Here is a 26308-nt window from a genome sequence, read left to right on the forward strand (position 1 = left end):
GGGGTCCCGAGGGCCAGGCTCCCCAGGGCTAATGGGCAGGATTCAGAGTGGTGCCACCACCCCTTTTCCTAATTAGGACCAGGGCTCGCTGGGGGAGAAGAAGCCATGTCAGAAAAAAATGCCGTTTAATGCAGAACCCTGAGGCCGGAGCAGGCTGGGGATAGTGTCTGTGTGTCCATACATCCCAGGGGAAGCATGACCTCATCTCCCAGCAGCAGGGTCCATCAGTCTGTGTGCAGCCCCTGGGTGCCACATCCTGGCTCCTAGCTCCCTGTGGGGACAATGGGAGTCAACGGGAGACCTGCAGCATCCCCAGAGCTGGTGGGGCACCCAAAAGGGGTGTCCCAGCAAAGGGGGGCACAAACCCCTGGTCCCATATCTCCACCCCAGCGCACAGACCCCTGGTGTCCCTCTGCTGCGAGGCACTGTGGCACCACCAGCCCCCAGTGGTGCCCCCTCACCCTCCACAAGGAGCCGGGCAGTGGAGCGGTCGTCGAAGGCGTCGCAGGTGTACGAGTCCTCATCCTCGGGGCCCACGCAGTGGATGATGAGCGTGCGGTAGCAGTCCAGGTTGCAAATCTCATACTTGTCACCAGCAAAGATCTCAGTTTCCCCGCGGAGCCAGCGCACCCGGCCCCGGGCGTGGGACACGGTGCACTCCAGCGTCGCCTTGTGCCGCGCCAGCACCGTCTTGTCCCGCAGTGGCTTCACGATCCGGATGGGCAGCGCTGGCGGGCGGGGGAGAGCCGTCGGCATCGTGGGGCGAGCAGGCTCCCATGGGGACCCCACGAGCCGGCCCTGGTGCGCCCCAGCCCCGGTGCTGGAGCCCGGCCGGCCCTCGCACCCCACGCCGGTACCTTCCACCCGCAGGCTGGCCTCCGAGACAACCATCCCGGCCACGAAGCGGATGAGTCCTGCGTCCTCAGGGTGCACGCCGCAGAGTAGCAGGAAATGCCGGGTCCCTGGGGAGGGAGAGGCCGGCTCAAGGGGATGGTGATGGGCACCCACGGCAGGCGGGAGGCATGGTCCCCCCTTTGTCCACACAAACTCCCCTTGCTTGAATTCGCTCCCTCCCAGCCCCAAAGTGGGCGTGGGGCTGCCTGCACCCCCACCTTCTTGCCGTATCTTCACCGTACTGGAGACCTTGATTTTCTCCCCATCCCGGAACCACTCGCCCTTCACGTCCCCGTGTGAAGCCTCACAGGTGAAGACGGCATTGTCACCCTCCCGCACCTGGGCGTCCTGCAGCTCCTGCACGATGCGGACCTGGCGCTCTGTGGGCAAGGGGCAGAGTGCCAGGGCAGCCAAGGGCCAGGGGGTGTGGGTGGCGCAGGGTTTGGGGGGGTGCGCATGCTCCCAAACGAGGGGTGGCCGTACCCTGGACGTGCAGCGTGGCAGAGGCCCGGCAGTCGCCTGCATCGCAGGTGTAGATGCCAGCGTCGGCCAGCTCGCAGCGGTTCAGCTGCAGGACGCGGCGCCGACCCGCGGAGTAGATGCGGCAGTTGGGCCCCGGCCGCAGCTCCTGCCCGTCCTGCCCAGGGAGCATGTGCTCAGGGGTGCAAGCAGACAGCACCCCGCTGCTTCACACCCCCCTCCCCTGCCCACAGCCCTGGCAGGGAGGGCAGCAGCCAGGGGGCAAAGCAGGGAGGAGGATGCGACCAGGCGCTGCTGGAAGGGATCGAGGCAAACCCTCACCTTGAACCACTTCACCTCCATGCTGGGGCGAGACAGCTCGCACTCGAAGCTGGCGACCCCTGTCTCCGGGACCCCCAGGTCCCGTGGGACCCTCACCATAGTGACTGGAGGCTCTGAGGGGAGAGGACACAGGGTGGGAAGGTTTGGTAGGGGAAAGACATGCCCAGAGCATCTCAGCATGCTGTGAGGGTGGCACTTCCTGGGGCACCGCCATGGGCAAACACTCATCGCCGGTGTCCCAGCTGGGTCTAGACCCAGACCCTGGCCAGGGGGTCCCCACTGCTGAGCTCACATCTCCCTGGGGACAGGGGGACACTATGCCTGGAGTGGCCCAGCTCAGCCCTGGCATCTCCCCTGGCACCGAACGGCTGCAGGATGGGCAGCGCCAGTGCCACGTGCCCCCCCGGTGCCTGCCCCAGTGACCGTACCGCGCACAAGCAGGCGGGCGCTGCAACGCAGCATGTCAGCAGTGAAGGTGACGGTGCCCGAGTCCTCCAGTGCCAGCCCCTCCAGCGTCAGGCTGTGCCTGCAGCCCGTGGCGCTGATCCGGCACGTGCTGCTGGGCTTCACCCGGATGCCGTCCCGTGTCCAGACCCCAGGCACGTCGGGGTGAGACAGCTCCAGGTGGAAGGTGGCCGTCTCCTTCTCAAAGGTCTCCACATCTGCCAGCGGCATCCGGATCGACACCTTCCGGGCTGCAAGGGACCTGTGTCCACAAGCGGGTGCCGCTCCACCCCAGACCCCACCCCCCCAGTCTGTGCTTGATGGACCGATCCCCTAAATCTAGTCCTTTTTACTAAACACCCACCTCTGCCCATCCCTGATGCCCACGCTCACCTCCCTGCTTGACCATTCCTTCCAGCTCTGCCCACGCTCCCTCCTCCAGCCTGCAGCAGCCTTGCAGCAGGCAGGTGCTCTGCCCGTTCCCGTGAGCAGTACTCACGCTCCACGCAGAGCCTGGCCTGCGTGCGGTCGTGCAGGCTCTCGCAGCGGTAGGTGCCACGGTCGGCAGGGACAAGGCAGCGGATGGTGAGGATGCGTCGGCGCCCTAACTCCTGCAGCTGGTACTTGCTGCCCGGCTGGAGGAGGACGCCCTGCTTCAGCCACTGCACCTCAGCAGCCTCGTGGCTCACCTCCACCTCCAGGCACGCGTCCCCCTGCTCCTCTGCCACCACGTCCCGCAGCTTCCGCACGAACAGCACCTGTGCCTCTGCATGGCCCAAGCGCCGGGTCAGTGTCCGGTGCCAGGGCTGTGCCCCGGGCTGTGCCCCAGCCGGCTCCTTCCCCCTCACCTTGCACGCTCAGCCGGGCCGTGCTCACCAGCCCCTCGGCATTGGCCGTCACGGTGGCCGTGTCGCACGGCTGGCAGTGCCGGAGGGTGAGGCTGTGGCACAGCCCGCTCCTCGTCACCAGCAGCTGCTCGCTGGGGACCACAGGCTGGCCGTTCAGCTGCCAGGTCACAGCCACGTCCTCGGGGGACACCAGGCACTTGAAGGTGGCGTCCTCCCCCTCCAGCACCGTCAGGCTCTGCAGCTCCGTGATGATCTCCACCACCCTGGGGACTACAGCTGGGGCGTCAGGGCACGGCACGAGGGACCCCCTGTCCTGCAGAGCCACTGAGTATCCCTGCACCCCCCATGTCATTGCCATGTCCGGCTTCCCCACTGCCCCACAGCACCAGAGCCCCCGGGGTGGTGGCCAAGCCTCGGGCACAGCTCACCCTGCACTGTCAGCATCGCCAGCGTCCGGTCATCGTTGGACTCGCAGCAGTACTCGCCCGCATCCTCAGGCTCCACAGGGCTCAGCACCAGCGAGCGCTCTCGCCCCTCCGCCATGATCTGCCGGCGGGGGCCAGGCGCCAGCGCCCGCCCATCCTTCCGCCACACCACGTCACCTCGCGCCTTGCAGAGCTCACACCACAGCACCGCCCGCTCGCCCTGCCGGGCACGCACGTCCGACAGCCCACGCAGGAACTTCACCTGCAGCTCTGCATGGCCAAACCCCCCGTGTTGGCACCTGCTGCCACCACAGGGGGATCCCCGGGCACCCCCACCGCCCCACCACCTCCCACCTCGGACGCTCACGTCGAACTGCATCTGGTCATGAGGGGAGAGGCAGGTGTAGATGCCGGCGTCCTCCTTGGCCACGTTGCAGAGGACGAGGCTGTGCACGCGGCCGTCCTGCCGCAGCTCGCAGCGCTCGCCAGCCACCGCTGCCTGCTGTGGGCCCAGCCAGGTGACGTCGGCTCGCTCCGTGGAGGCGATGGCAGAGAGCACGGCGCTGCCACCCTCCAGCACCAGCAGCTTCTCCCGCTCCTCCCGTTTGTTCACGAACAGCATGGGCGCCTCTGTGCCAGGGGAGCACCGGGCTTAGCCGTGTCCCCGCTGGTGGCACCGGCGTGGGATGGGGGCATAAAGCATCCCGGCGCAGGGCAGGGGACTGCTGCTGCCCCCTGGCATGGGTGAAGAGGGACACCTCCAGGCTCACCTTTCACATGCAGCGTGAAATTCACCTCGTCATCACCGGCATCGCAGAGGAAGATGCCGCTGTCGCCCAGCTCCGCTTGCTTGATGGTGAGGCTGCGTGCGGGGCCCTCGCTGCACACCAGCAGCCGCCCGCCCGAGCGCAGCGTCTGTCCGTCCTTCTGCCACTGTGCCGCTGCTGTCTCCGGAGACAGCTGGGCCACCAGCGTCACACTGTCCCCTTCCAGCACCTCCAGTGGGCTCTGCACCTCCTCCTTGTTGACAATGCGCACGGGCTGGGCTGGGGGGCACAGGGGACAAGGTAGGGATCAGGAGTGTCCCCGTGGCGTGGGGCAGTGCAGGCATGGGACTGCTGTGAGTGGAGAGGCGGCAATGCCCACAGCGAGTCGCCGTGGGGCAGGAGGGCTGTGGGGCTGACGGGGGTCATGGTGCATCCAGCTGTGGGATGCTGTGAGTGGCTGGGGGTTGCTGTGGGGCTGGCTGGGGGGCACGGTGGGACCAGCCAGGGGTCCTGGTGGGGCAAATGTGCAGGCTGGCAGGGTCTGGCAGCTCAGGGTCCCCTCAGGGAAGGGGCCCCAGGCAGGGACAGCAGCAGACCCCATCGCTCCTGCATCCCTCCCTGCACGGGCAGCTCAGCTGCCAGGTTGGGGCCATTAATTTCAGTGTGTCCCCCATCCCGAGAGCCTTGCTGGGGAGCTGGGACACCTGCCTGTGCCAGGCCTTCTCCCATCCTGCCCAGCCCTCCATCTCCTGCTGATAAGGGTCGGGGCTGAGCTCAGCCCTTGGCAGCCAAAGCAGGAGGAGCGGCGCCTGGGAGCCGGCCAAGGCTAAATTTAACCAGCCCCTGGCTGCGGGAGGCAGGAGGGACGTGTCTTGCCGCGACCCTGACGTGCCCCTTCCTGGCCGACAGCTCCTGCAGGGTTGGGGACAGGCCTTTTGCCCTCCCCTGCCATGCTGCTGCACTGGTCCCCGCCATCAGTGGAGTCACAGAGGCTTCCCCTCCCCTCGCCCAGGGCTGCAGCATGATCCCACTGTGCTGGGGGTCCCCAGGGCGCTGAGCTCCTGCCGGCTCACCTGACACCTCCACGCTCATCACTGCACGGTCACTGGCAGCGTCGCAGATGTAGCACCCTGAGTCGCCGGGCTGCACCCCATGGATGGTGAGCTGCCGCAGCACCCCACGGACCTCAACCTGCACCCGCTCACCTGGCTGCACCTCCTGGCCATCCCGGAGCCAGCGCACGGTGGCGTCAGGCCGGGAGAGCTCATAAGCCAGCACCAGGTCTTCCCCGGCCACCAGGCAGCGATGTTCTACAGCACCTGTGCTGCCCACGATGGTCACCGGTGGCTCTGGGACTGGAGAGATGGGCTGTCACCATGGGAGCAGCAGCCTGTGCCGGGTGCTGCAATGGCTGGATCCTCTCCGGACCTCCTCTGGCTGCAGCTGGGCAGCACAAGGGGTTCCACAGAGCCCCTGCATGGGTACAGCCCACTCCCCGTGTCCCCCCACCAGCCTACTCATGCTTGCTGCCACCTAGCCCAGCCCCACACCAGTCTGGCAGCAGCCAGGGACCCACCTCGGTCCTTGCCCCACTGGCCACCCCCTCGAGACCTCCCTCTCACCTTCCACAGTGACAAAGAAAACGATGCTGTCATCACCAGTGTCGCAGAGATACTCCCCTGCATCCCTGCCCGTGGTGCCCAGGATGACTAGTGAGCGGCGTGCCCCATCCTCCTCCAGCCGCACGCGCCCCGTGTCCTGCAGCTTCTCCCCATCCTTGTACCACTTCACCTCCCCATGGGCGTGCGACAGGTGCACCTCCAGCACCAGGTCCTCCATGGCCCGGCAGTGCTGGCGGGTCGGCAGGACATCCCTCTCCAGGATCCTGACCAGTGGGTCTGCAGCACCCAACACCAACAGAGCTGGGGTCTCCGTGGTCCATGCACCCAGCACGCCCCGCCAGGCTCTCCCCTAGCCTCTTGCTCACCTGAAACTTGGACAGTGAAGGTCACTGTGTCATCGGCGGCGTCGCAGACATATTTTCCAGAGTGCTCCGCTCGGGCCGCAGGGATGAGCAGGCGGCGGTGGGCACCCTCCTCCTCCAGCACCAGGCTGCCCCCAGCCTCCAGCCTGACGCCCTCCTTGGCCCAGTGCACGAGCGCATCCGCGCGGGACAGCTCACAACCCAGCGTCACCGTTTCCCCTGGGGCCACCATCACGACAGGGGGAGGTCTGCGGGGCTGCAGGATCCTCACTGGTGGCTCTGCAAGGGTGGCGTGGCCATGATGCAAAGCAGTGCAGGGACCACGCAGCCCTGGGGATGCCTCTGCTGCCAGCCCCAGGCGAGCACCCATGCTGGGTAGACCAGCACCCAGGTTGGCATCCACTGGCTCCATCCCTACAGAGGAGCTGGTCCCCCTCACCCAGGCTGGTAAAGACCCTGTGGGCTGGAGTCCCATCAGCACCTCCCTGGTCCTGGGTCCCCACTGACCTGACACCTTGACATCGAAGGAGACAGCCTCATCCTTGCTCTCGCAGATGTACTCGCCCGCATCCTCCGTGCTGCTCCTGGGGATGAGGAGGCAGCGCCAGGCCCCCTCCACCAGCAGCAGCAGGTTGTCAGTCTCATCCACCTCCAGCCCATCCTTGAACCAGCGCACGGGAGCATCCGGCACGGAGAGCTCGCACCGCAGCTCCACACGCCCCGGCGCCTGCACTGACAGCTCCAGCGAGCGCTGTGGAGGGTGCAGGATCCTCACTGGCGGCTCTGCCGGGGACGCAGAGGAAGGGTGTGAGACCCGCTCTCTGCACTGCATCTGGCTCTGCCATCCCTACTTACTGTCACTTGCGTCCCTGTCCCCATGGGGCTGCGCAGATGCTACAGCCTCTCGCCCCAGTGCAAAGGGGCAGGAGCTGCTCCAGGCAGAGGCGGCAGGCACGCCATGCCAGCCCAGCACGGCTGGAGGGGGGCACCCACCAGCCCCTAGATGATGCAGCTGCATCCCCCCCCCTCTGCGATGCTGAGGGCAGGCAGCAGCACTGCAGACCCCATGGGACAGAGCCGGGGCAGCACTGCCCTTCCTGGGACATCCCTGCTGTGCCACCAACCTGCCACTGAGATGTGGTAAGAGACAGACACGTCCCCAACATCACAGATGAACTCCCCCGTGTCCTGCAGCCGGGCACAGGGCAGCACCAGCCGGCGCCGCGGCCCCTCCTGCTCCAGCACCAGGCTCTCGCCCTCCTCCACCTCCTCCCCGTCCTTGTACCAGCGCATCGGGGCCGCTGGATGGGACAGCTGGCACCACAGCTCCACGCGCTGCCCGGCCATGTAGGTGTGGGGGGCCTCCTCGTTGGAGCTGACAATCCTCACTGGTGCCTCTGCCGGGGAGCACATGGGGGGGCTCAGCCATGGTGGCAGGTGAGCCCCACAGGAGGACGGGCACCCCCAGGGCATCTCACCGCTCACGGTCACCCTGAAGCTGGTGGCATCGTCCCCAGCATTGCAGGTGTACATCCCAGAGTCAGACAGCACGGCTGCGGGGATGTGTAGCTTCCGCGAGCATCCCTCCGAGCAGATGGCCAAGACCTCGGTTGGGACCACAGCCTCGCCATCCTTCAGCCAGTGGACGGGGGCATCCGGAGGGGACACCTGGCACTTCAGCACGACAGGCAGCCCTGCCAGCACCTCCTGGAGCTGCTGTGCCTTGGGGACTGGGGTGATGCGGACCTGGGGGGCTGAGAGGACCAAGACCCTGTGTCACTTGGCCTCCATCCTACCTGCCCTGGGGCCAAGCAGCCAGGGCTGTCCCAGCCCTGCGGCACTGGCAGCTGAAGGCTGAGGGAGCACCAGGGCTGGGGTGCAAGGTGGGAAAACCCACAGGCAGGCAGCACGGCCGTGCCCTGGGGTGCGGAGAGGTGGTGCGGCACAGGGCTCTGGGAGGAGACGGAGCAGCTGACTTGCCCCTGCTCACATCCCCATCCAGCCCAGGGGCACGGGCAAGGAGCTGCTCACGAGGAGCCGAGGGGCAGCCGAGATGCTGCAGCTCCAGTGGGACAGCAGCATGAGCAGGGAGCCAGGGCAGAGGGAGAAGGGGGAGAGGGCCGTAGCTGTGCATCACACCGACCTGCCACAGTGATGGTGTAGAAGACGGAGTCCCCACCGGCGTCACAGACAAACTCCCCCGTGTCCTGCGGCTGGGCACAGGGCAGCACCAGCCGGCGCCACGGCCCCTCCTGCTCCAGCACCAGGCTCTCACCCTCCTCCACCTCCTCCCCGTCCTTGTACCAGCACACCGGGGCCGCCGGACGGGACAGCTGGCACCACAGCTCCACGCGCTGCCCGGCCGTGTAGGCGTGGGGGGCCTCCTCGTTGGAGCTGACAATCCTCACTGGTGCCTCTGCCAGGGAGAGACATGGGGCTCGGCTGGGATATAAAGACCAGAGGGGGTGATGGTGGCAGTCATGGCCCTGCGTGGAACAGTGGCTTCACCAGCTCATTGGGTTTAAGGCTGGAACTGCGTCCTGCATAGCACAAGCAGCTGGGCTGCCCTGCCCGGGGCTCCCTCTGCTCCGCACCCAGGAGCACCCAGCTTCCAGCCTGGCTGTAAATCGCTGCCGTGCCCTGGCTCCTGTGGTACCTGCCCTCCTCTGCCCAGGGACAGAGCTGAGGGACAGGGAGGGGGAATGTAGATAGGCAAGTGCCTCGTTAGCAAGCCCCAGCACTGCTAATTGCCGTCTGTGGTGCCAGCATCAACCCCTGTGGCTGTCCTGCCGGCGGCTGCCCACCCCTTCACCTCTCTCCCTATTTTGGAGGCCACCAGCTCCCGCCTGGTGTTTCTGTCTCGGCTCAGCCCTTGGCATTTGCTCACACCGCAGCACAGGCGTGTGGCTCGCTTGCAGACAGCATCCCCACCCCTCTGGCTCACCGGGACACCATGCCAGATGGCAGTGCTCGCTGAACGCCACCATTAATGGGTTACACACGAAATGTGCGCCACTGCTCACATCTCCCCACTGACTTGAGCCAGACCTCTAAAGCCAGAGAGTCCCCAGTACAAGCATGAAGTGACCAGCCCTCCTCTCTCCTGGGAGGAGGTCAGGATGCGGCCCCTGCCTGCAGCAGCCAGCACCACCTGCCCGGCCACGCGCGTTGCAGTGGGCTGTAGCTGGTCCAGACTGTGCCGTGGTGCTCAGCCAGCCCATGGTTCCGTGCAGGCGCGGGGCACAGCCAACACCAGAGCACGCTGGCAGCCAAGCAGTGACCTGCCCCGTGCTGGGCATCCGGGCTGCAAACTTCCCAGACAGTTTCCAGCTGCGAGGCCCAGGCTCAGCAGCGCACCGCAGCCCCGCAGCGCGTGAGAACGGCGCGGCGCCGGTTTGCAGCATTCAACCTGCACCACGCTGAGCCTGCATCCGCCCGGCTCCCTGATCAAACACTCGGCAGCTGCCTGTCTCCCTGGGCCTGCTAAAAGCAATCACATCGCTGAAGTGCAGCTGGAGAAGTTGAGCAGCACCAAAATGAGGAAGGGGTGATGTGCCAGCCCTCGGTGGGCAGCACTGCTCCGGCCCCAGCCCCGCCGCCAGCTCTGAGGGATCCCCGGCGCTCGGCAGCTGCTGGAAAACCAGGAGGCATGCAGGGGTGGCCAGGCTTGAGCCAGGCGGGCTCCGTGCCACAGCAGCCCCTGGGGGATAGCTGGGATGCCTCGGGGAAACCCAAACGTGCCACGGCAGCGCTGACTGCAGCAGCCAGCCTGGCACTCATGCCAGTGGGGTGCCAGCCTGAGCCTCCTGGCGCATGCACCGAGCCCCACTGATGACACCGATGGCCGAATCCTGATCGAACTGAGCCAGCTTCTCTAAGAGCCTTCCATCTAAGTTATGCAAAGCTGCTCAGCTGAAAGGCTGAGCTTCAGCAGATGGTGTTTCCCCCTCCCACCCTGGGGAAGCTGAGCTCTCCATGCCCAGCACCCCTGCGGGGAGGACGATGCCTCCTGCCTCTGCCCAGAGCACACACTGCCTGTCCTTCCTGCTGGTGATTTTGCCTTTATCACGCTAAACCCCTCATTTCTTCACCCTCCCGGTGGTCACTTCACTGACTCTTCCAGCATTTCTCATCACTCATCCCATCTTCACTCCTACATCCTCTGCCATCAGCTTCAGCACTTTGCCACACATTAACACCGTGGAGAGGTTTTACTGCTGCGATCACGGAGCCTTTTAACCAGGCTTTAGCTCTGCCCCCGGTCACCTTCCTGTGGTTGCGAGATTGTGGGTTTCGGGGCCAGCAAGGGGAAGTCTTTCACTCGCTTTCAGCTTTCATTATCCTCTGCCAGCCGGCGATGCCAGCAGCCGCTCCATGGCCGGGGCAGCCGCTGCAGGATGCTGTCCCCAGCTCGCACCCAGCAAACACCACCCAATCATCGGTATCCAGGCAACCTCTAATTTTCAAGTCAGCAATTAACACTGTCTGTCAGAGCGATGTCCAACCAGGAGTCACCCCCACACCAGGTGTTGAGTGCTTCTACCCACTATTTTTAGGACCTTGGAGGAGGGCTTGGTTACTGGCCATGGGAGAGGTCCGGCAAACACCCCAGCCTGAGGGTCCTGGGCACCAGCCCTCGGGCACCCAAGCGTTTTGGACTGGCAGAGCAACATGTCCCCTTTGCCAGTCAGTCCCATTGATTTTACACACCAAAGCTGCCACAAAGACCCCTGCCCAATGAACCAACCAACCGGCTGGTGAGGACCTGGCAAGAGCATCGCTGATGAGCATCCCCAGAGCAGCAAGTGACAGGGACGCCAACAGCAACCTGTGCTGCAGCACCCTGCAGCCCCCCAACAGGTGACCCCGCCAGCCCGCCTGCATCGCACTGACCTGCCACGGTGACGGTGTAGAAGACGGAGTCCCCGCCGGCGTCACAGACAAACTCCCCCGTGTCCTGCGGCCGGGCACAGGGCAGCACCAGCCGGCGCCGCGGCCCCTCCTGCTCCAGCACCAGGCTCTCGCCCTCCTCCACCTCCTCCCCGTCCTTGTACCAGCGCACCGGGGCCGCCGGACGGGACAGCTGGCACCACAGCTCCACGCGCTGCCCGGCTGTGTAGGCGTGGGGGGCCTCCTCATTGGAGCTGACAATCCTCACTGGTGCCTCTGCCGGGGATGACGTGGGGTTCAGCACAGGCACCCGAATGACGGCAGCTTTCAGCCCCATCATGGGGGCAAGAAGAGGGGCAGGAGCACTGTCAGAAGGTGGTCCAGGCTCCCACACGTGGTCCCCAGCTCACCGGTCACGGTCACCACAAAGCTCACAGCATTGTCCCCGGCGTCGCAGGTATACACGCCGGTGTCTGAGGGACCCGCTGAGCGGAGGAGCAGCCTCCGCACACAGCCCTCCACCTGCACTGCAATAACGTCGTCCAAGGGCACGGCCTCACCGTCCTTCAGCCAGCGAACAGGGGCAGCCGGGGGGGACACCTGGCACTCCAGCAGCACAGGGAGCCCTGCTGGCACCTCCCTGAGCCACTCGGCCTCAGGAACCAGGGTGATGCGGACCTGCGGGGCTGAGAGACATCGTGGAGGGGTGAGCAGTATCCTCCAGCACGAGAGCTGCTGCTGCTCTTCCCCCAGCCCGATGCCGCTCACCTTGCACATGCAGCATGGCCGAGTCCTGCACGCTACCAGACACAAAGGTGACCTGGGCACCGCTGTCAGCCAGCCGCACTTCACGGATCAGCAGCGAGTGCTCCGTCCCACGGTGCTGCACACAGCACCGGCCACTCGCAGCCTCCCCCTCCTCGCCCAGCCTAGCGCCGTTGAGGAACCAGGCACCATGCACTGCCGCCGACAGCTCCAGGGAGAACCGTGCATCCTCGCCATCCCGCACCTGCACGTCCTGCAGACCCCTCTCCAGGTGAGCTGCCGGAGCTGAAGTGTAGCTAGACTCAGCCCTGGCACTGGCCAGCAGCACCACAACATCCCGGCTGGCCCCTGGGGAGAGCTGGGTCCTGGGGGGGGTCCCCAACTCGGCACACTCACCCAGGTGCACAGAGCCAGGGAACTCCACGGGGCTGCTCCTGCCGTGCTCATTGGCGGCGCAGATGCGGAAGCAGTAGTCGGCCTCGCGGGGCACGCTGTCACCCAGCACCCGCACACGACCAGGCAAGTCAGTGGTGAGGCACTGCACCCACTCACCCCCCACTGCCTCCCGCCGCTCCAGCAGGTAGCGGCCGGGGGGGCGGAGGTTGGCGTCGGGTGCGGGGCACCACGTCAGTAAGGCCACGTTGCTCTCTGCCGCGCTCATCTCAGCTGCCACCGGCGCACTCGGGGGGTCACGCTTCACACCTGTAAGTCACAGCGCGTGTTGCCTGCTTGGGGACGGGCAGCAAGGCTCCTGGCGGGGTGGCAGAAGGGCTGAGTGGGGCTATACAGCCTGTTTCTCTGGGAATCCTCTCTCTGATGGAGAGGATGGAAAACATGGAGAGGATGGTCTTGCTCCCATGTAGCACGGTGCTGGTTACAAGGGTTTGTAAGTGCCAGAGAAACTGGGGCCCCGGAGCCCTGCTAAAAGCCCCCTTCCCCAAAAAGCCATCACAGCATCATGTCCCCAGCACAGTGGGTGCCCAACCTGTCTCTTCCCCATGTCACCCACTGTGAATGGGCAGGATGGAGGACCTGGGGCACCTCCGAGCCTGGGGCTTACACTTGACCCGGAGCTGGGAGGACGTCTGCGACTCCCCGACGGCGAAGGAGATGATGCCCGCATCCTGGCGGGTGACGTGCACCAGTACCAGGAGGTGCGTCCTGCCGAAGCTCTTCAGCACTGTGCAGGGTGACTCCTGCAGCTCCAGCCCGTCCCGGCTCCAGCAGATCCCCTCCAATGCCTCCCGCGTCTCCACGCAGAAAACCGCGTTCTCCCCCTCCATCACATCCAGCTTCCGTGGCAGCCGCTTCGTGATCACCCCTACGGGAAGAGATGTGTGAGGGCTGGGGAGGGATGCTGAAGATTGGGCTGAGCTCCCCAGGGTGGGACAGAGGAGGAGGAGAAGGTCCAGGAGAGGCGGCAGCAGGCACCACAGCCAAATGGTGGGAAGGCAGATGCAGGGGCAGTGGGGAGCCTGGCAAGGAGGAGGATAGGAAGGCAAAGCCATACTGCTGGAGATTTGCCCCCACCTCGGACAGAAACCTCGGCAATGCTGCGCCCCTTGTCCTTCATCTGGCAGAGGTAGATGCCATCGTCATCGGTGCGGGCATCACGGATGGTCAGGCGCCGCAGCACGCCTCGCTCCTCCATCACGTACTTGTGGCTGGGCTGCAGCTCCCTGTCCTCCAGGTACCAGGCGGTGGGGATGGTCTCCAGCGGCACCTGGCACTCCAGCACAGCGTCCTCCCGCTCTGCCACTTCCACGTCTGCCAGCTGCACCTGGAACCGCAGCCGGTGCTCTGCCACCAGGAGAGACAGACGCTGAGGGGGTGCGCAGGGCACGGCACCCACTGACAGCCCTTTGGCTCTCCCAGTTCACAAATGGTGCCAAGCTCTTGGCCCCTCTCTGCCGCTCTCATCTTCGGCCAGCGTGCGATGGGCACTGCCCTGGGAAGCACATACCCCAGAGCGGGGGGAACCAGGGCACAGGCTGGGGACACCCAGCGATGCCCCAGCCCCTCAGCAGGGAGTTTTGGGGGGCACAGGAGCTTGCGCACCAACAGACCAAAGCAGACGTCTCAGCGGAGGGGAGCAGCAGGGTGCAGGCAGGAGATGCACCAGGTGCTGGGTCACCCCAGCCGCAGGCTGTCCCCAGCTGGTGGGGTGGCACTGGGGGATGGGGCTGCCACCGGTGCAGATGCTTGGAGCCGTGCCCTGCAGGGCTGCCCGCCAAAACCACTCAGGACTTCCAAGGGAATTTGTCACCAAGGCACTGTCCCCTGTCCCCGCAGGGGACACCCGCAGCCCTCCAGAGACACCACCTCCGTGCTTGCAAGGAGAGAGGGGCACAGAGGGTGAGACAGCTCCCCGGGAGAGCCCAGCATCCCCTGCTTCCAACCCGGAGGACCCTGGGGTGACCCGGGCTGCACAGGGCAGGAGGGAGCCCAGGGATGCTGGGCTCACACAGACGCATCCCTGCCAGACCCCCACAGTGCCCGGCCACCCCCGGCAGCGCTTGGCCGCACTCCTACCTTTCACCTGGAGCTGGACCGCGCTGAGGGTCTGGCCAGCGCTGTTGGACGCGGTGCAGACATACAGCCCCTGGTCCTGGGGTTTGCAGTACAGCACCTTGAGGATGAAGTAGCCCTCCCGGTCCTCGTAGACGAGGTGCCTGCGGCCGAGGACGAGGGGCTCACCGTCCTTCTGCCAGATGATCTCCGGTTTGGGCTTGCCGGTGACATAGCAGCGAAATTTGGCGTGCTTTCCCGCACTCACGGCGAATGCCTTGGCCCCCGGCACTGTGGCCGGCACCATGCCGTTGGGCACCTGGGGCTCCAGTCCCGCATGCCGTCCTGCCACGTGCCGCCGCCGCCGCTGTTGCTGCTCTGCCAGCAGCTCGGGGCCATCAGCAGGAGAGCCATTAGGGAGCCTGTCTGGCAGCACCCAGGGTTCAACCAGGAGCACGGCAGCAGCCAGGGCCTCCTGGGAGCCACTGCGTGCCCGGCACACGTACACCCCCCCATCTGGGGGCCGGACGCCAAATAGCTTCAGAAAATGCCAGTCCTCTGGCTCCTGCCCCACCGCAAAGTGGCTGCTCTCAAAGATGTCGGAGAGCTTGCGTCCATCTTTCTCCCACTCCAGCACAGGGCAGGGCTGCCCAAACACCCTGCAGGCGAACATCACGTCCTCCCCCCGGCACACCCGTGTGGACGAGGGGGCAACAAGGAAGGTGGGCGCCTCACCACCTGAGCATCCCTCTTCCTGGGGCTCCCCCACCTCCACCTTGAGCGTGGCTGCAGCATAGGTCTCACCAACGCTGTTCTTGGCCTTGCAGATGTAGAGCCCGCTGTCCTGGGGGGTGGCACAGGACACCAGCAGGCTGTACAGGTCCCCCTTGGCCTCCACGTGGAAGCGGTCCGAGGGCTCGATCGGGGTCTTGTCTTTCTCCCAGAGGATGCTCGGCCGGGGGTTGCCCGTGATCTGGCAGCTCAGGACCGCGTCAGCGCCACTTTGCACCATGAAGGCACGTGGGTAGGCCAGGAACCTGGGGGCTCCCCCGAACCCCTCCATCGCTACCTTCCTGGGGTCACAGCAGGCGGCTGGCCAGGGCAGCAGCGGGGATCATCAGCCTGGGGGGATGTACAGACCAGCAGTGGTGGGGGCTCAGGCTTCAGCAAAGGGACTGGCGTGGAGCACCACCAGGAGGGACCCCCGCCCGGAGTGAAGCCCCCAACACCAAGCCTGTGCCACAGGAGGATCACCCTTCCTCTGAGCACCCCAGTCCTGCTGGATGTGTTCCTGCCCCGAATCACCCATTTCCCAGCCCAGCGGCAACAGAAGAGGTGACAAGAGGGGCTCTTTGCACCCCAAGAGGCCAGTGTGCCCACAGCCCAGGCTGCCTGCCCCAGGGTCTCAGACGGGACCCCAGCTCCGGGGGTTGGGGACCCCTGCCTAGACGGGGAGCGCAGGCGGCTGCTGGCTGGGTGCTGGGGACGGGGATGGCGGAGGCAGGACGGCCCCAGCCCGCCCCTTCCCCACCCGCCGGGCATTCCTGCAGTATCGGGTGGTGGCAGGGCCGCATTCCTGCAGCATCTGGGCTGGCTCAGCAGGCAGGTGCTGATACGGGGCTGTCACGGGCAGGCGGGAGGCCCCCGGCCGGATCCGGGCGCTTCCTCCCGGGCTCGGAGGGGCAAGGGACCCCCCTGCACCCGGCAGTCCCCCAGGGACCTGCCCCGGGGAAAAGGGGTGCTCCCCCGGGAACAGATTCCCCTCCAGTGATCCAGCCCTTTGGTATCAAAAGCCCCGGTTAGAAAGAATCGGTCGCTCAAGCCCCGGGGGGCAGAGGGGGGGTCTGGGGGACGGGTCCTGCCGTCGGAGGGCACTGCCTGCGGCCCAGTGCTGCGGGTAACCCTGCCCATCGTCAGGGACCCGAGCGGGGCAGGGTGCTCCGTGCCTCCCCTGGGTGAGCACACCCCAGCCTCTGCCCGCGCCATGGCCGGGGCTGGGACGGAGGCGTCTCTGTCTCCCTTGGGCTGGGGGAAGAGAAACCAAAATACTCCCTGAATGAGCCAGATGGAGCAGTGGGAGAGGGCAGGTGCCCAAGAAGTGGCAGGGACCAGGGCCAACTTCTCCTCCCAGACCCCTACCCCTGGGATGGTACATCCATTAAGAGCCACCTCCCTGGCCACACGCTTCCCAGACCCACAGGCCACCCCACAGCAGCTCCTGCAGACGCACACACACAGCCTCAATGGCTCAGCTGCCCTACTGCCCCTTCAACCACCCCCTTCCCCAATCACACTGCCCCATGCAACCCCACAGCCCAGTCCCCTGCCCCATGCACACACCTCACTCCGCCACCTCTCTCCCGTGTCTCCCAGTGCCAGCAGCAGCTCCTGCCGCTTACCCCAGCTCCACTCCCGGGTGTCAGCACGCAGGGACCAAACGTTACAAATGCCTGCAGCTGCTGTCCCCAAAAATACCCTCTGATGACACACTGGGTTGATAAGACTGAGCCTGCTCCATTCAGCGCCTCGCTGGGGCAGGGCTGGCCTATGTATAGCATCCCAGTGGGAGAGACACCCGGCCCAGAGCGGGCAGGCAGTGCTCCACCTCCGGGGTCCCAGTGCGCTGCAAACCCGGCTGTGCCTTGGTGCTGGGTCAGCCTGCGGCAGGAGGCAACACACTGCGTGGGGCGCATGGCATAGGGTGCATGGCATGGGGAGCATGGTGTGGGATGCACAGTTTGGCACGCACGGCACGGGGTGCATGTCATGGGACACCAGGCTGCAGCGGGATGAGACGTGCCACACAGGACATGCTGCATGGGGTGGGACGTGCCACGCTGGATGCTGCACAAGATGCTAGGCTGCGCAGGATGGGACATGCTGCACAGCCATGCTGTGTGGGACACTGGGCTGTAGGAGTGGTGGGCATACAAAGGCTGCCCACGCCCCCGCAGGCAGGGCTGCTGGATAGGGGGCACATGGCGCTGTCCCCATTAGGCAGTGGCAGGAGGAACAGCAGGACATGTTGGGTTCCCTCAAAGCCTGCGCCCCTCCTGTAGCTCCTGCCCCAGGAGCTAGCCCACAACCAGCCAATGCAAAGGGCACCGTGGGATCCTTCTCCCAGCGCTGCTGTGGGGTCTCCAACTGGCCTGGCTCTGCCTTGCCTCTTCCTCCTCCTCCCTCTGAGGCTGGACCAGCATTCCCCAGCCCCAGGCAGTGAGGGGACCTCTTGCCATCCTTGCTTCAGGTCCCCAGGTCCTCACCAGCCTCCAGGCTGCCCTGGAGATGCCACAGCTCCCCCACCTCAGCCTGCCCTCCCCAGGGCCCTCTCCCCATGACCTGGCTCCCCTGTGAACTTGGGGCATCCCAGCCATCCCTGGCACAAAAGTGCCCAGCCTGTCACCCCCAACATACCCCACCACCGTGGGGCCTTGCAGGGCTCTGGTCCCCATCAGGCCCTGCCCAGATGTCCCTGCTGTGCACAGCCACTGCTATCTCCCACTGTCCCCCCAGAAGCCCCAAATCTGCAGCTCCTTCAGCACAGGGGGCACCCGGCTCTGGCAGCTGCAAAGCTTGCCCAGGGTACCCCCTCTATCCCTGACAGCACAGGAAAGCCTTCACGGCAGCACCCTGCCTGCAGCCCGGTCTCCCCAGCCCCATGCACCCACTGCCCTGGCAGCATCCATCCCCACCCCCCCACCCCGCCCAGGCGCCGTCCCCCCCCAGACCACACTGTCCTTGCAGTCCTCACATTCCAGACGTCTCAGCGCTTTCGCTGCCCAGAGATAATATTCACTACGAGCAGACATTTGCGTCAGTGTCAGATAGGTCTCAATGCCACCCTGCCCCGGGGGGAGCACAGTGGGCAGACGGGCTGGGCAGGCAGGCAGGAGCCCGTGGCAGAGCTCCCCAAGCCGCCGGCCCGCTGTGTCCCCCATGGTCATGCTGCTCCTCCTGCACCTGCTGCCTGCCATGCTGCCCACCGCTGCCCTGGCCAGCTGCACCGGCGCTGGTGCCGACCGGCAGCTCATCCTGGCCAAGGTGCGGACACGGGTGCTGGAGCATCTGAGCCCCCCGCTTCTCCAGGAGGAGCCCCAGAAGGACGCGAGGAGGGTGCACCGGAGAGATGTCCTTGAAAACACTGAAGTTGAGCCCGAGGAGCTGGAGGACACCTCCCAGGTGATCCTCTTCCCTTCCACAGGTGAGAACGTCCTGGTGGGATGGAGAGGGGGGAGAGGTGAAGCAGGGTGAGGGCTTGGACAGTGGGAATGCGACAGGATAGAGGAGCTGCTGTGGGGTGCTGCAGGAGAAGAGAAAGAGGGTACGCCAGGCTGGGGTACAGGCAAGGTATGATGGAGAGTCAGGAGGTGGAAAGGGATGGCAGGCAGGGACAGGCAGAGCAGCCTAGGACACAGGCAGGGAGAGGGGCCGGCAGCACACGAGAGTGCCCAAGGCTGGGCCAGGTGTGATGTGGAGGGATGGGGAAGGCTGAGGAGCAGGCACGGTGGAATAGGGTGGGATGCTAGGGAATGGGGCAGGGTGCTGGAGGATGGGATGCTAAGGGACAGGGCAGGATGCTGGGGGAATGGAGCAGGATGCCCAGCTATGGGGCAGGACATCTGGAGATGGGGCAGGATGCTGGGGGACAGGGGCAGCAGTAATGGACCAGCCTAGGGCACAGCGGGGCTCGGCTGCAGGGCACAGTGTAGCAGCTGCTGCATAGCACCAGTCATCAGCTCCCCCGCGCCCTGCCGCAGCCTGCACCGGCAGCCAGGCACCCTGCCAGCACCCTGGGGACCCTCTGCGACACCCCACCTCCCATCCAGCATCAGGAACCCTCCCTGAGTTTGGGTGTGCGCCCTGAGCATCTTTCCCCCCTCCCCACAGACGTGCCCTGCGAGCCCATGCAGCCAGACAAGCTGCTGGAGGAAGAAGGGATTTTCACCTACCTCTTCCAGCCCTCGGCGCACACCCTGAGCCGTGTGATGACCTCCGCCCAGCTCTGGTTTTACACCGGTCCCTCGGCTGCCCCAAACCACTCGGCCCCTGACGTGCTGACCCTGTCGCCGCAGGGCCGCGTGCCGGTGGCAGCCACGGTGGTGCAGACACCCGAGCACTGGACGGTGTTTCACTTCGCCTCGGCATTGCTGCCCCAGCTCTCGCAGCCACTCTTTGTGCTCCTGGTGCGCTGCCCCGGCTGCCCCTGCCTCGCCGAGGCGGACAAGATGCCCTTCTTAGTGGCCACCACCCGCGCCAAGGGCAGCGAGAGGGCTCGCCGCTCTGCCATGCCCTGGTCCCCGGCTGCCCTGAGCCTGCTGCAGCGCCCGTCCGAGGACCTGGCCGCCCACACCAACTGCCGCCGAGCTTCCCTCAACATCACCTTCGAGGAGCTGGGCTGGGACAAGTGGATCGTGCATCCCAGCAGCTTCGTTTTCCACTACTGCCACGGGAGCTGTGCCGAGGGCCATGGGCTGAGCCATCGCCTGGGCGTGCAGCTCTGCTGTGCCGCCCTGCCTGGCACCATGCGCTCCCTGCGCGTCCGCACCACCTCTGACGGTGGGTACTCCTTCAAGTACGAGACAGTGCCCAATATCCTGGCCCAGGATTGCACCTGTGTCTAGGACATCCCGCAGCCCGGCCCCAGATCGCGATCCCACCCAGGAGGAGTCGCTTGCCCAGGGGAACCCCAGCCCTGCACAGCAGGGACCAGAGAGAGGGACCCAGTGGGGAGGTCTGGCCTGTGCCACCCTCCCCTGCGCAAGCTAGAGTTTTGGGCTGCACTGGGTACAGTCCCACCGTCAGACCTGCCCCAGGGCCGTCCCCAGCCCAGAACGAGCCAGGCACGGCGGGGCTGGGACAGGCACAGCCCCCAGCGGAGGCACCAACTCCCTGCCGAAGCCAGCCTGCTGTCTGCAACCAGATCAGCCCCCGCTTCTCCCCCCCCGCTCTCCCTCAAGCATTTTCCCCCCCCATAAAAAGGGGGTCCCGCTCCTGCTGCAGAGTTCAACAGCCTCCCGGTGCACCCAGGCAGGGCCAGGCTGCCGCGGCAGGGATCGGGACGTGCCAGGGCGAGCCCACGCCAGGACCTCGCACCGGTGGCGTGGCTGGTGGCACAGCCTCTTGAAAAGTTTAAGGGGATGAGTGAAATAAACCTGTTCCCTTTACCAAAACAGCCTGGAAACAGCAGCTTCCATCACAGGCAGCCACGGAGGTGGAACGTGGTTGTGCAGTGGGGTGCAAGCTCCATGGGGACTTTTGGCTGGAGGAGGGAGGGGACGGGTGAGCGCTGTGAGAGGGGTCTGGCTCTGACCCAGGATCCCAGAGAGGGGACTGGGGTGTGCTGGCCAAAATGGGGGCATGGTGTAGCTGGGTTTGATCCAGCCATGGGGCAGGGGAGTGTCGGGCAGGACAGCATCCCTTCAGCTCCTGGCTGCAGCAGGATGGGGAGGTGTGGGGAAGCCCTTCGCAGGGCCTCTCACTGGCGACAGAACCGCGCTGGAATGCGGCCGGAGCAATCCCACTCCTGGGCTGATGCAGGCTGCCCTGGCCGCAGCCGCCTCCGTGCCGCAGGAACGACTGAGTCAGCCCGGGGCAGCAGGGAGGGCCCAGGGCAGGCGGGAGGCGCTGCCCGCCCCAGCCCATCTGCGCAGGATTCCCTTCCCACCCCTTCCTCCCAAAGGACCGGATGCAGCAGTTCAGTACAAAACGTCTCCAGGCTTTACTAATATAGATATTAAAAAAAAAAAAAAAAAAAAAAAGAAGAAGAAAAAACAGAGTGACAATCATTTCTGAGTAAAAAGTAACGCTACAAAAATCCCCGTGTGACCCAGGCTGAGATGATCAGAAACACCCTGCTGGCGCCTGGCTCAGGACACCATGTCCCCCCGCCATGGGACCCGGGTCTGGCCCTGCGCAGGGGGTCCCAGCCCCGCGGCCAGAGCAGGAGGGGATGGGCTTTGGTCCGAGGGCAGCCGGCCGGGAGCGAGGCGGAGGCGTCGGGAAGGACAGCCCCTGCCCTCTGCACAGACATTTCTGAGCAGGCCAGCCCCGCAGCTCGCAACCCCGTGCCAGGGCACTGCACAGCACGGCCCCCCTGGCCGCATCGGCGCTTTCCGGCAGTGGTGCTGCCAGGACCCCTTCCGTCCCCTCCGCTTCAAGCATAATGCCGGCCCAGCGCCCTGCCCCATGGTTTGGCCCAGCCAGCCGGACCCCAGGCTCGGCTCCCCGAAACCCCCGCACCACAGGGGCGATGCCAGCATCACCAGCATGGCTCGCACGTGCACAGCACCAGTCGGCACAGCGGTGGGTGGCAGCGGGCATGGGAGGGCACGGGGAGGTGTGAGGAGAAGATGCTGTGGGAAATGGGTGTGGGTGAGGAAAAGGGGGTGAAACAGGAGACAGGGGGGCACCGGGCCAGAGCAGAGATTGGGAGTGGAGTATAAAAATGCCAGGGTGCACACGCTGACAGGTTTATAAAAATGTACAAAAATAAGATTCCCTTTTTGAAAATTAAGTAGGAATGTCACCCAAGGCCCCCATGCCCACTGCTGCCCAGCGGGTCAGGGCTGCCTGGCCAGCCCTGCCGGGCAGGCGCGAGTCACCCTTCACCCCGAGCTCCTGGCAGGCTGGCTGTCCTGTAGTGGCGGTGGCAGCCGTTCCAGCAGACACCGCTGTCGTCGCTGATGGCACTCACAGCCCTGCGGAGAACAAGAGGCAGGTCAGCACTCGTACCAGGGGATTGGCATCCCCTCCCTGGGGGCAGCTCCCCATAGCCCCCCACCCCAGTCAGCCAGACCCATCCCCCTCCCAGGCTCACCCGTGGTCCTCTCGCAGGCGGTGGTCCCCTTCTCGTGGGCGAGGTTGAGGCGGTTCTGCTCAACGGCAATGCCATTGGCCTCGGGGCTGCTGCTGCGGGCAGGGCTGGGGGGCCGCGGCGGGGGCTGGAGGTGGAAGGCCACCTCCAGGTGCTCCTGGGCCAGGCGCAGGTGCTCACGCAGCCGGTCCAGCTCGTGCGCTGGGGGAGCCCCGGCCAAGGCGAAGCGCCCCGCTGCCGCCGCCTGGGCCAGGCTCTCCCGGTAGTCCAGCTTGCCGTCGGGCAGTGGGGTTCGCAGCGGCTCCTTCTTCAGCGAGTGGTAGGTGGGGGGTGCGCTGGGGGCTTTCTTGGGGTACTGCGGCGCAGGGCTGCCACCAGCCGGGACCGAGGGGCCATCGGGCTGGCTCAGGGCGTCACGGATGCGCCCCACGCCAAGGTGCACGAGCTCACAGAGGTTGAGGAAGAGGCAGAGCCCACTCACGGCATACATGACAAGGAGGAAGATGGTCTTCTCGGTGGGGCGGGAGACAAAGCAGTCGACGGTATGCGGGCAGGGGCTGCGGCTGCAGACGTAGGAGGGGCTCACCTCGAAGCGGTACAGCAGGTACTGCCCAAAGAGGAAAGCCATCTCCAGCAGCGAGCGGCACAGCAAGTGCAGGACATAGGCGCGCATCAGCCCATCCTGCTTGATGCGGCGCCGGCCATCATGCTTCTCTCCACCCTCCGGGCTCTTCTCCTTCTCCACCTCAATCTCCTCAAAGATCATGGGGTCTTCTTCGTTATCATCCTCTGCCTCCTCATAGTCCCGCCCGGCTCCCCGGCGCACCACTGGCATGCGTGCCCGCCGGGCTGCCGGCGCCCGGCGCCGCAAGGACTCAGGCATGCGGGCGATGCGGTGCATGGCAAAGCCCAGGTAGAGCACCGATGGCGTGGCCACCATGATGATCTGGAAGATCCAGAAGCGGACGTGGGAGAGTGGGGCGAAGGCATCGTAGCAGACATTCTCACAGCCGGGCTGCTGCGTGTTGCAGACAAACTTGCTCTGCTCGTCGTAGTAGATGGACTCACCCCCCACGGCTGTCAGCACAATGCGGAAGACAATGAGGACGGTCAGCCAAATCTTGCCCACGAAGGTTGAGTGGTTGTTGATCTCCTCCAAGAGCCGTGTCAGGAAACTCCAGCTCATCCTGGCCAGGCAGTGAGCTCAGATCCTGCGGGGAAGGGGCAGGCAATCACGCACTGAGCAAACTCGCGTGCGTCTCACCAAGCCCCCCCAAACCACCACTTGGCACCCCTGCCCTGCCCCTCTCCCAGCACTGACGTCTCTTCCCTTACCCACCAGACCCATAAACACAGCCCTGCGTGGGCACCCATCTCCCCAAAACTGCATCCCCCTCCCAGTGCCTCCTCCCTGCACTCCCATTCACATCCTACTCCCACCCTGCCACCAGCCAGGTGGGCAAAGGGGACCTGGGGAGCAGGGGAAAGGCTGTGATGTTCACCCGTTCCCTGCAGGACACATCTGGGGGAAGAGTCAGCACAGCCACGGCCAGGCTAAACACGGCAGCGCTGGGCAGCGCCAGCTGGGGATTGTCAGGGAACAGGCAGGGGTCAGACACAGCCTCCTCTGCCCCAGTGCCGCAGCACCCGTCTGCCACCTGGTCCTGGGCAGCTCCCCAACTAGTGCCGCACCCTGCGCCAGCACCCACACCCTCCCATGGGGGTCCACAGGCCCCTGGAGGAAGACGACAGGCGGGCAGCACAGCAGGGTCCGCTGCAGCTGCCAGCCCCGAGCCCCAGCCAAGGGGGGCTCCTCCAAACAACGTCCCCCTCCACATGCCCACGAGCCAGGTCCTCTGCACCCTGCAGAGCTCTCCCTCAAGGGCTGGCTGTGACACAGCATCACTCTGCCCCATCAAATCTCCACACCGTGCCCTCCCTCCTGCAGGATCCCAAGCCCCAATCCTTACGAGCCCTCAAAGCCCGTGGTGGCCGGTGCTCAGAACACCCCCCCCAGCAGAGCAGGAGGCAGGAGAGCAATGGTGGGGGGCAGCATGGGGCAGCCAAGAAATTGCACAAAGTCCTGGCAAAGCAGCTGACACCGGAGGTCGGGGAGGAAATTACAAGGACTGCGCTGCAGCTCCCAGCCAAAGGAGAAGACACAAGGGGAGGCATCCCCCACCACCCTCAGTTTCGGCAGCTTGCTCATGAGCTGATGCCAGGGCAGCAGGTGGCAGGGCTGCCCGGGATAAGCAGAGGGGATGTGTCCCCACAGAGCCCCCAGCCTTCCCCACACCTCGCCTACTCTCCGGCCAGCCCCATCCCGTCGCCTCCAGCCAGGACACATCCCTGCGGATGACGGCTCCCACTGCACTCACGCCACTATTGTCCAGAGTAAGAGGATCTTTTTGGCTTAGCTCAGCCTGCTTCCCAGCAATCTCATCTAAACAGAAAAGCCCCTCCAAGCACAAGCACGTCCACCCAGGACGTGCTCTCGCTGACAGCCTGATGCTCAGTGGAGCCTGCTGAGCCGCAGGAGGTGGTACGGGCTGGCAGCAGGGACCCAAACCCAACCCATTAGGGCCACCATCCTCCTGTGGCTGGGCACCCCGCAAGGTCTCGCTGGTGCTCCGTCTCCCCAGCGTGAGGCCCTATCCCCCAGGACCCCATGGGAAGGGGGATGCTTTGTGTCTGCCTGTAGCCCTTGTCTGGCAGCAGCACACCACCCCAGGGTGAGGGGCTGGAGCAGGGGACAAGATGGGGGGACCGGGCAGGAGGGCAGCCCTGGGAGCTGGCAAGCCCAGGGAAAGCAAAAGCACACACGTGGGCACTGCCATGGTGGCCAAGAAGGGGTGACACAGGGACGGACCACAGCGTGGGTCAGGAGCTGCAGTGGGCACAGCACAGAGCTCCCTGCACCCTTTCCTCCCGCCCAGGGCGGGTAGCCAGAGCCCAGCTCTCTGCGGCGGGGGCCAAGCCACCCGCTGCCTCATGGCCATGCCGTGAGCCAGGACCAGCGCCACGTGCCTTGGCCAGGCCCTACACCTACAGCCCCAGCCCTACCGGCCCCCAGTCCCCCTGCCCGGGGCCCCCTGTCCCCTCCGCCCCAACCTGCCCTGTCCAGAGACCCCATCTCTCCACCCACATCGGGGCCTCCTGCACCCCAGCACTGGGCAGCCCACCCCGGGGCTCGCCAGCCCCTGCCCGCCCAGGGGCCCCCGTCCCGCTGACCCCGTCCCGCTCACGCTGGGACCTACTGACCCCTGGCCAGCCTGGCGACACAGCCCCCCCGACCCCAGCCTTCCCGGGGTTCCCAGCCCACCGGGAGCCTCCAGCCCTGCTGACCCCAGCCCCCCCCCCCCAGCCCCCCTGCCCGCGGCCCCAGCCTCCCTGCCCGCAGCTCCCGCCCCCAGCCCTCCCGGGAAACCGACGCCTGCCCCACCTGCCTACCCCAGCCCCCCCGACCCGCGCCCTCCCGCCCCGTTCCCCGGCCCCACTCACGGCGCGCCGGGACGAGCGGCTCCCGCCGGCGGCGGCGGACAAAGCGGCGGGGCGGCGCGCCGCCGCCTCCCGCCGAACAAAGGGGCCCGGGGCCGCCCCGCCCCGCCCCGCTCCCGCCCGCCGGTGCGCACCGACCACCCCGCACCGAGCCGTGCCACTTGCCGCGGAGCTACCGCCCCGCTCCGTCCCGTGCCCTCCGGGTGACTCAGCCGCTGGGCGGGGCGCTGCCGCCCCCGGACCCCGACCCCGGCCCCGGCTCGGGAGGCCGCGCAGCGCTGCGGGCAGGGGCCGACCCCGGCCGAAACTCACCCGAGCATCGTGTCTGTCGGCGACATCAGCCGCGGCACACCCCGCTTTACAGGCAGCCGCCGAAACCCACCCGTCGCCCGGAGGCTGCTCCCAGCCCACGGTGGACTGGCTCTCCCCCTCCGCCCTTTGCCTCCGGGGAGCTCGCTGGCTCCTGGGATGCCGCCGCCGCCGCCGAGGTGCGAAGCTGAGGCTTCCTGCTCGCTGTAGGGAAACGCTCCGGACCCCGTTGGTGCAGCAGCAGCCCCAAGGCCCCTGGCTCAGCCTGCAGGATGAGCAACACCTTCCGAAGGAGCACTGGGAAGCCTGGCCACAGGGGGAGAGGAGGGAGCCAGCACTCCAGCTGTGAGAGTCTCCTGCAC

The 26308-nt window shown here is 66.0% G+C and overlaps 3 protein-coding genes across 10 annotated transcripts; 1 reads left to right on the forward strand and 2 right to left on the reverse strand.

Annotated features, from left to right (window-relative positions):
• Positions 1 to 76: 76 nt before the first annotated feature.
• Positions 77 to 16760, reverse strand: OBSL1 (obscurin like cytoskeletal adaptor 1). 6 transcript variants are annotated; one of them, XM_054830775.1, is made up of 27 exons: positions 16667 to 16760; positions 14351 to 15448; positions 13349 to 13618; positions 12879 to 13139; positions 12215 to 12520; positions 11822 to 12103; positions 11464 to 11739; positions 11057 to 11329; positions 8307 to 8579; positions 7642 to 7917; positions 7288 to 7560; positions 6671 to 6946; positions 6167 to 6442; positions 5802 to 6077; positions 5253 to 5534; positions 4183 to 4458; positions 3767 to 4042; positions 3416 to 3682; positions 2988 to 3257; positions 2639 to 2905; positions 2124 to 2390; positions 1696 to 1808; positions 1378 to 1531; positions 1113 to 1274; positions 858 to 962; positions 462 to 728; positions 77 to 271 (listed from the first exon to the last, which is right to left on the reverse strand). In XM_054830775.1, the coding sequence occupies exons 2-27, from the start codon at positions 15387 to 15389 to the stop codon at positions 264 to 266; spliced, it is 7071 nt and encodes a 2356-aa protein (XP_054686750.1). In that variant the 5' UTR covers positions 15390 to 15448; positions 16667 to 16760; the 3' UTR covers positions 77 to 263. The 6 variants fall into 6 exon arrangements, with proteins under 6 accessions (XP_054686750.1, XP_054686748.1, XP_054686749.1 ...); XM_054830773.1 differs by having other exon boundaries at positions 7288 to 7917; XM_054830774.1 differs by having other exon boundaries at positions 7288 to 7917; positions 16726 to 16752.
• Positions 16761 to 18194: 1434 nt separating this feature from the next.
• On the forward strand, positions 18195 to 20259 carry INHA (inhibin subunit alpha). The gene is made up of 2 exons (XM_054830785.1): positions 18195 to 18527; positions 19214 to 20259. The coding sequence occupies exons 1-2, from the start codon at positions 18263 to 18265 to the stop codon at positions 19945 to 19947; spliced, it is 999 nt and encodes a 332-aa protein (XP_054686760.1). The 5' UTR covers positions 18195 to 18262; the 3' UTR covers positions 19948 to 20259.
• Positions 20260 to 21020: 761 nt separating this feature from the next.
• LOC129208294 (gap junction gamma-1 protein-like) lies at positions 21021 to 26254 on the reverse strand. 3 transcript variants are annotated; one of them, XM_054830783.1, is made up of 3 exons: positions 25950 to 26254; positions 22143 to 23350; positions 21021 to 22023 (listed from the first exon to the last, which is right to left on the reverse strand). In XM_054830783.1, the coding sequence occupies exons 2-3, from the start codon at positions 23323 to 23325 to the stop codon at positions 22016 to 22018; spliced, it is 1191 nt and encodes a 396-aa protein (XP_054686758.1). In that variant the 5' UTR covers positions 23326 to 23350; positions 25950 to 26254; the 3' UTR covers positions 21021 to 22015. The 3 variants fall into 3 exon arrangements, with proteins under 3 accessions (XP_054686758.1, XP_054686759.1, XP_054686757.1); XM_054830784.1 differs by lacking the exon at positions 25950 to 26254 and adding an exon at positions 25786 to 25808; XM_054830782.1 differs by lacking the exon at positions 25950 to 26254 and adding an exon at positions 25641 to 25778.
• Positions 26255 to 26308: the final 54 nt, after the last annotated feature.

This window comes from Grus americana, chromosome 6, assembly GCF_028858705.1.
Source record: "Grus americana isolate bGruAme1 chromosome 6, bGruAme1.mat, whole genome shotgun sequence".
NCBI classification, from domain to species: Eukaryota; Metazoa; Chordata; class Aves; order Gruiformes; family Gruidae; genus Grus; species Grus americana.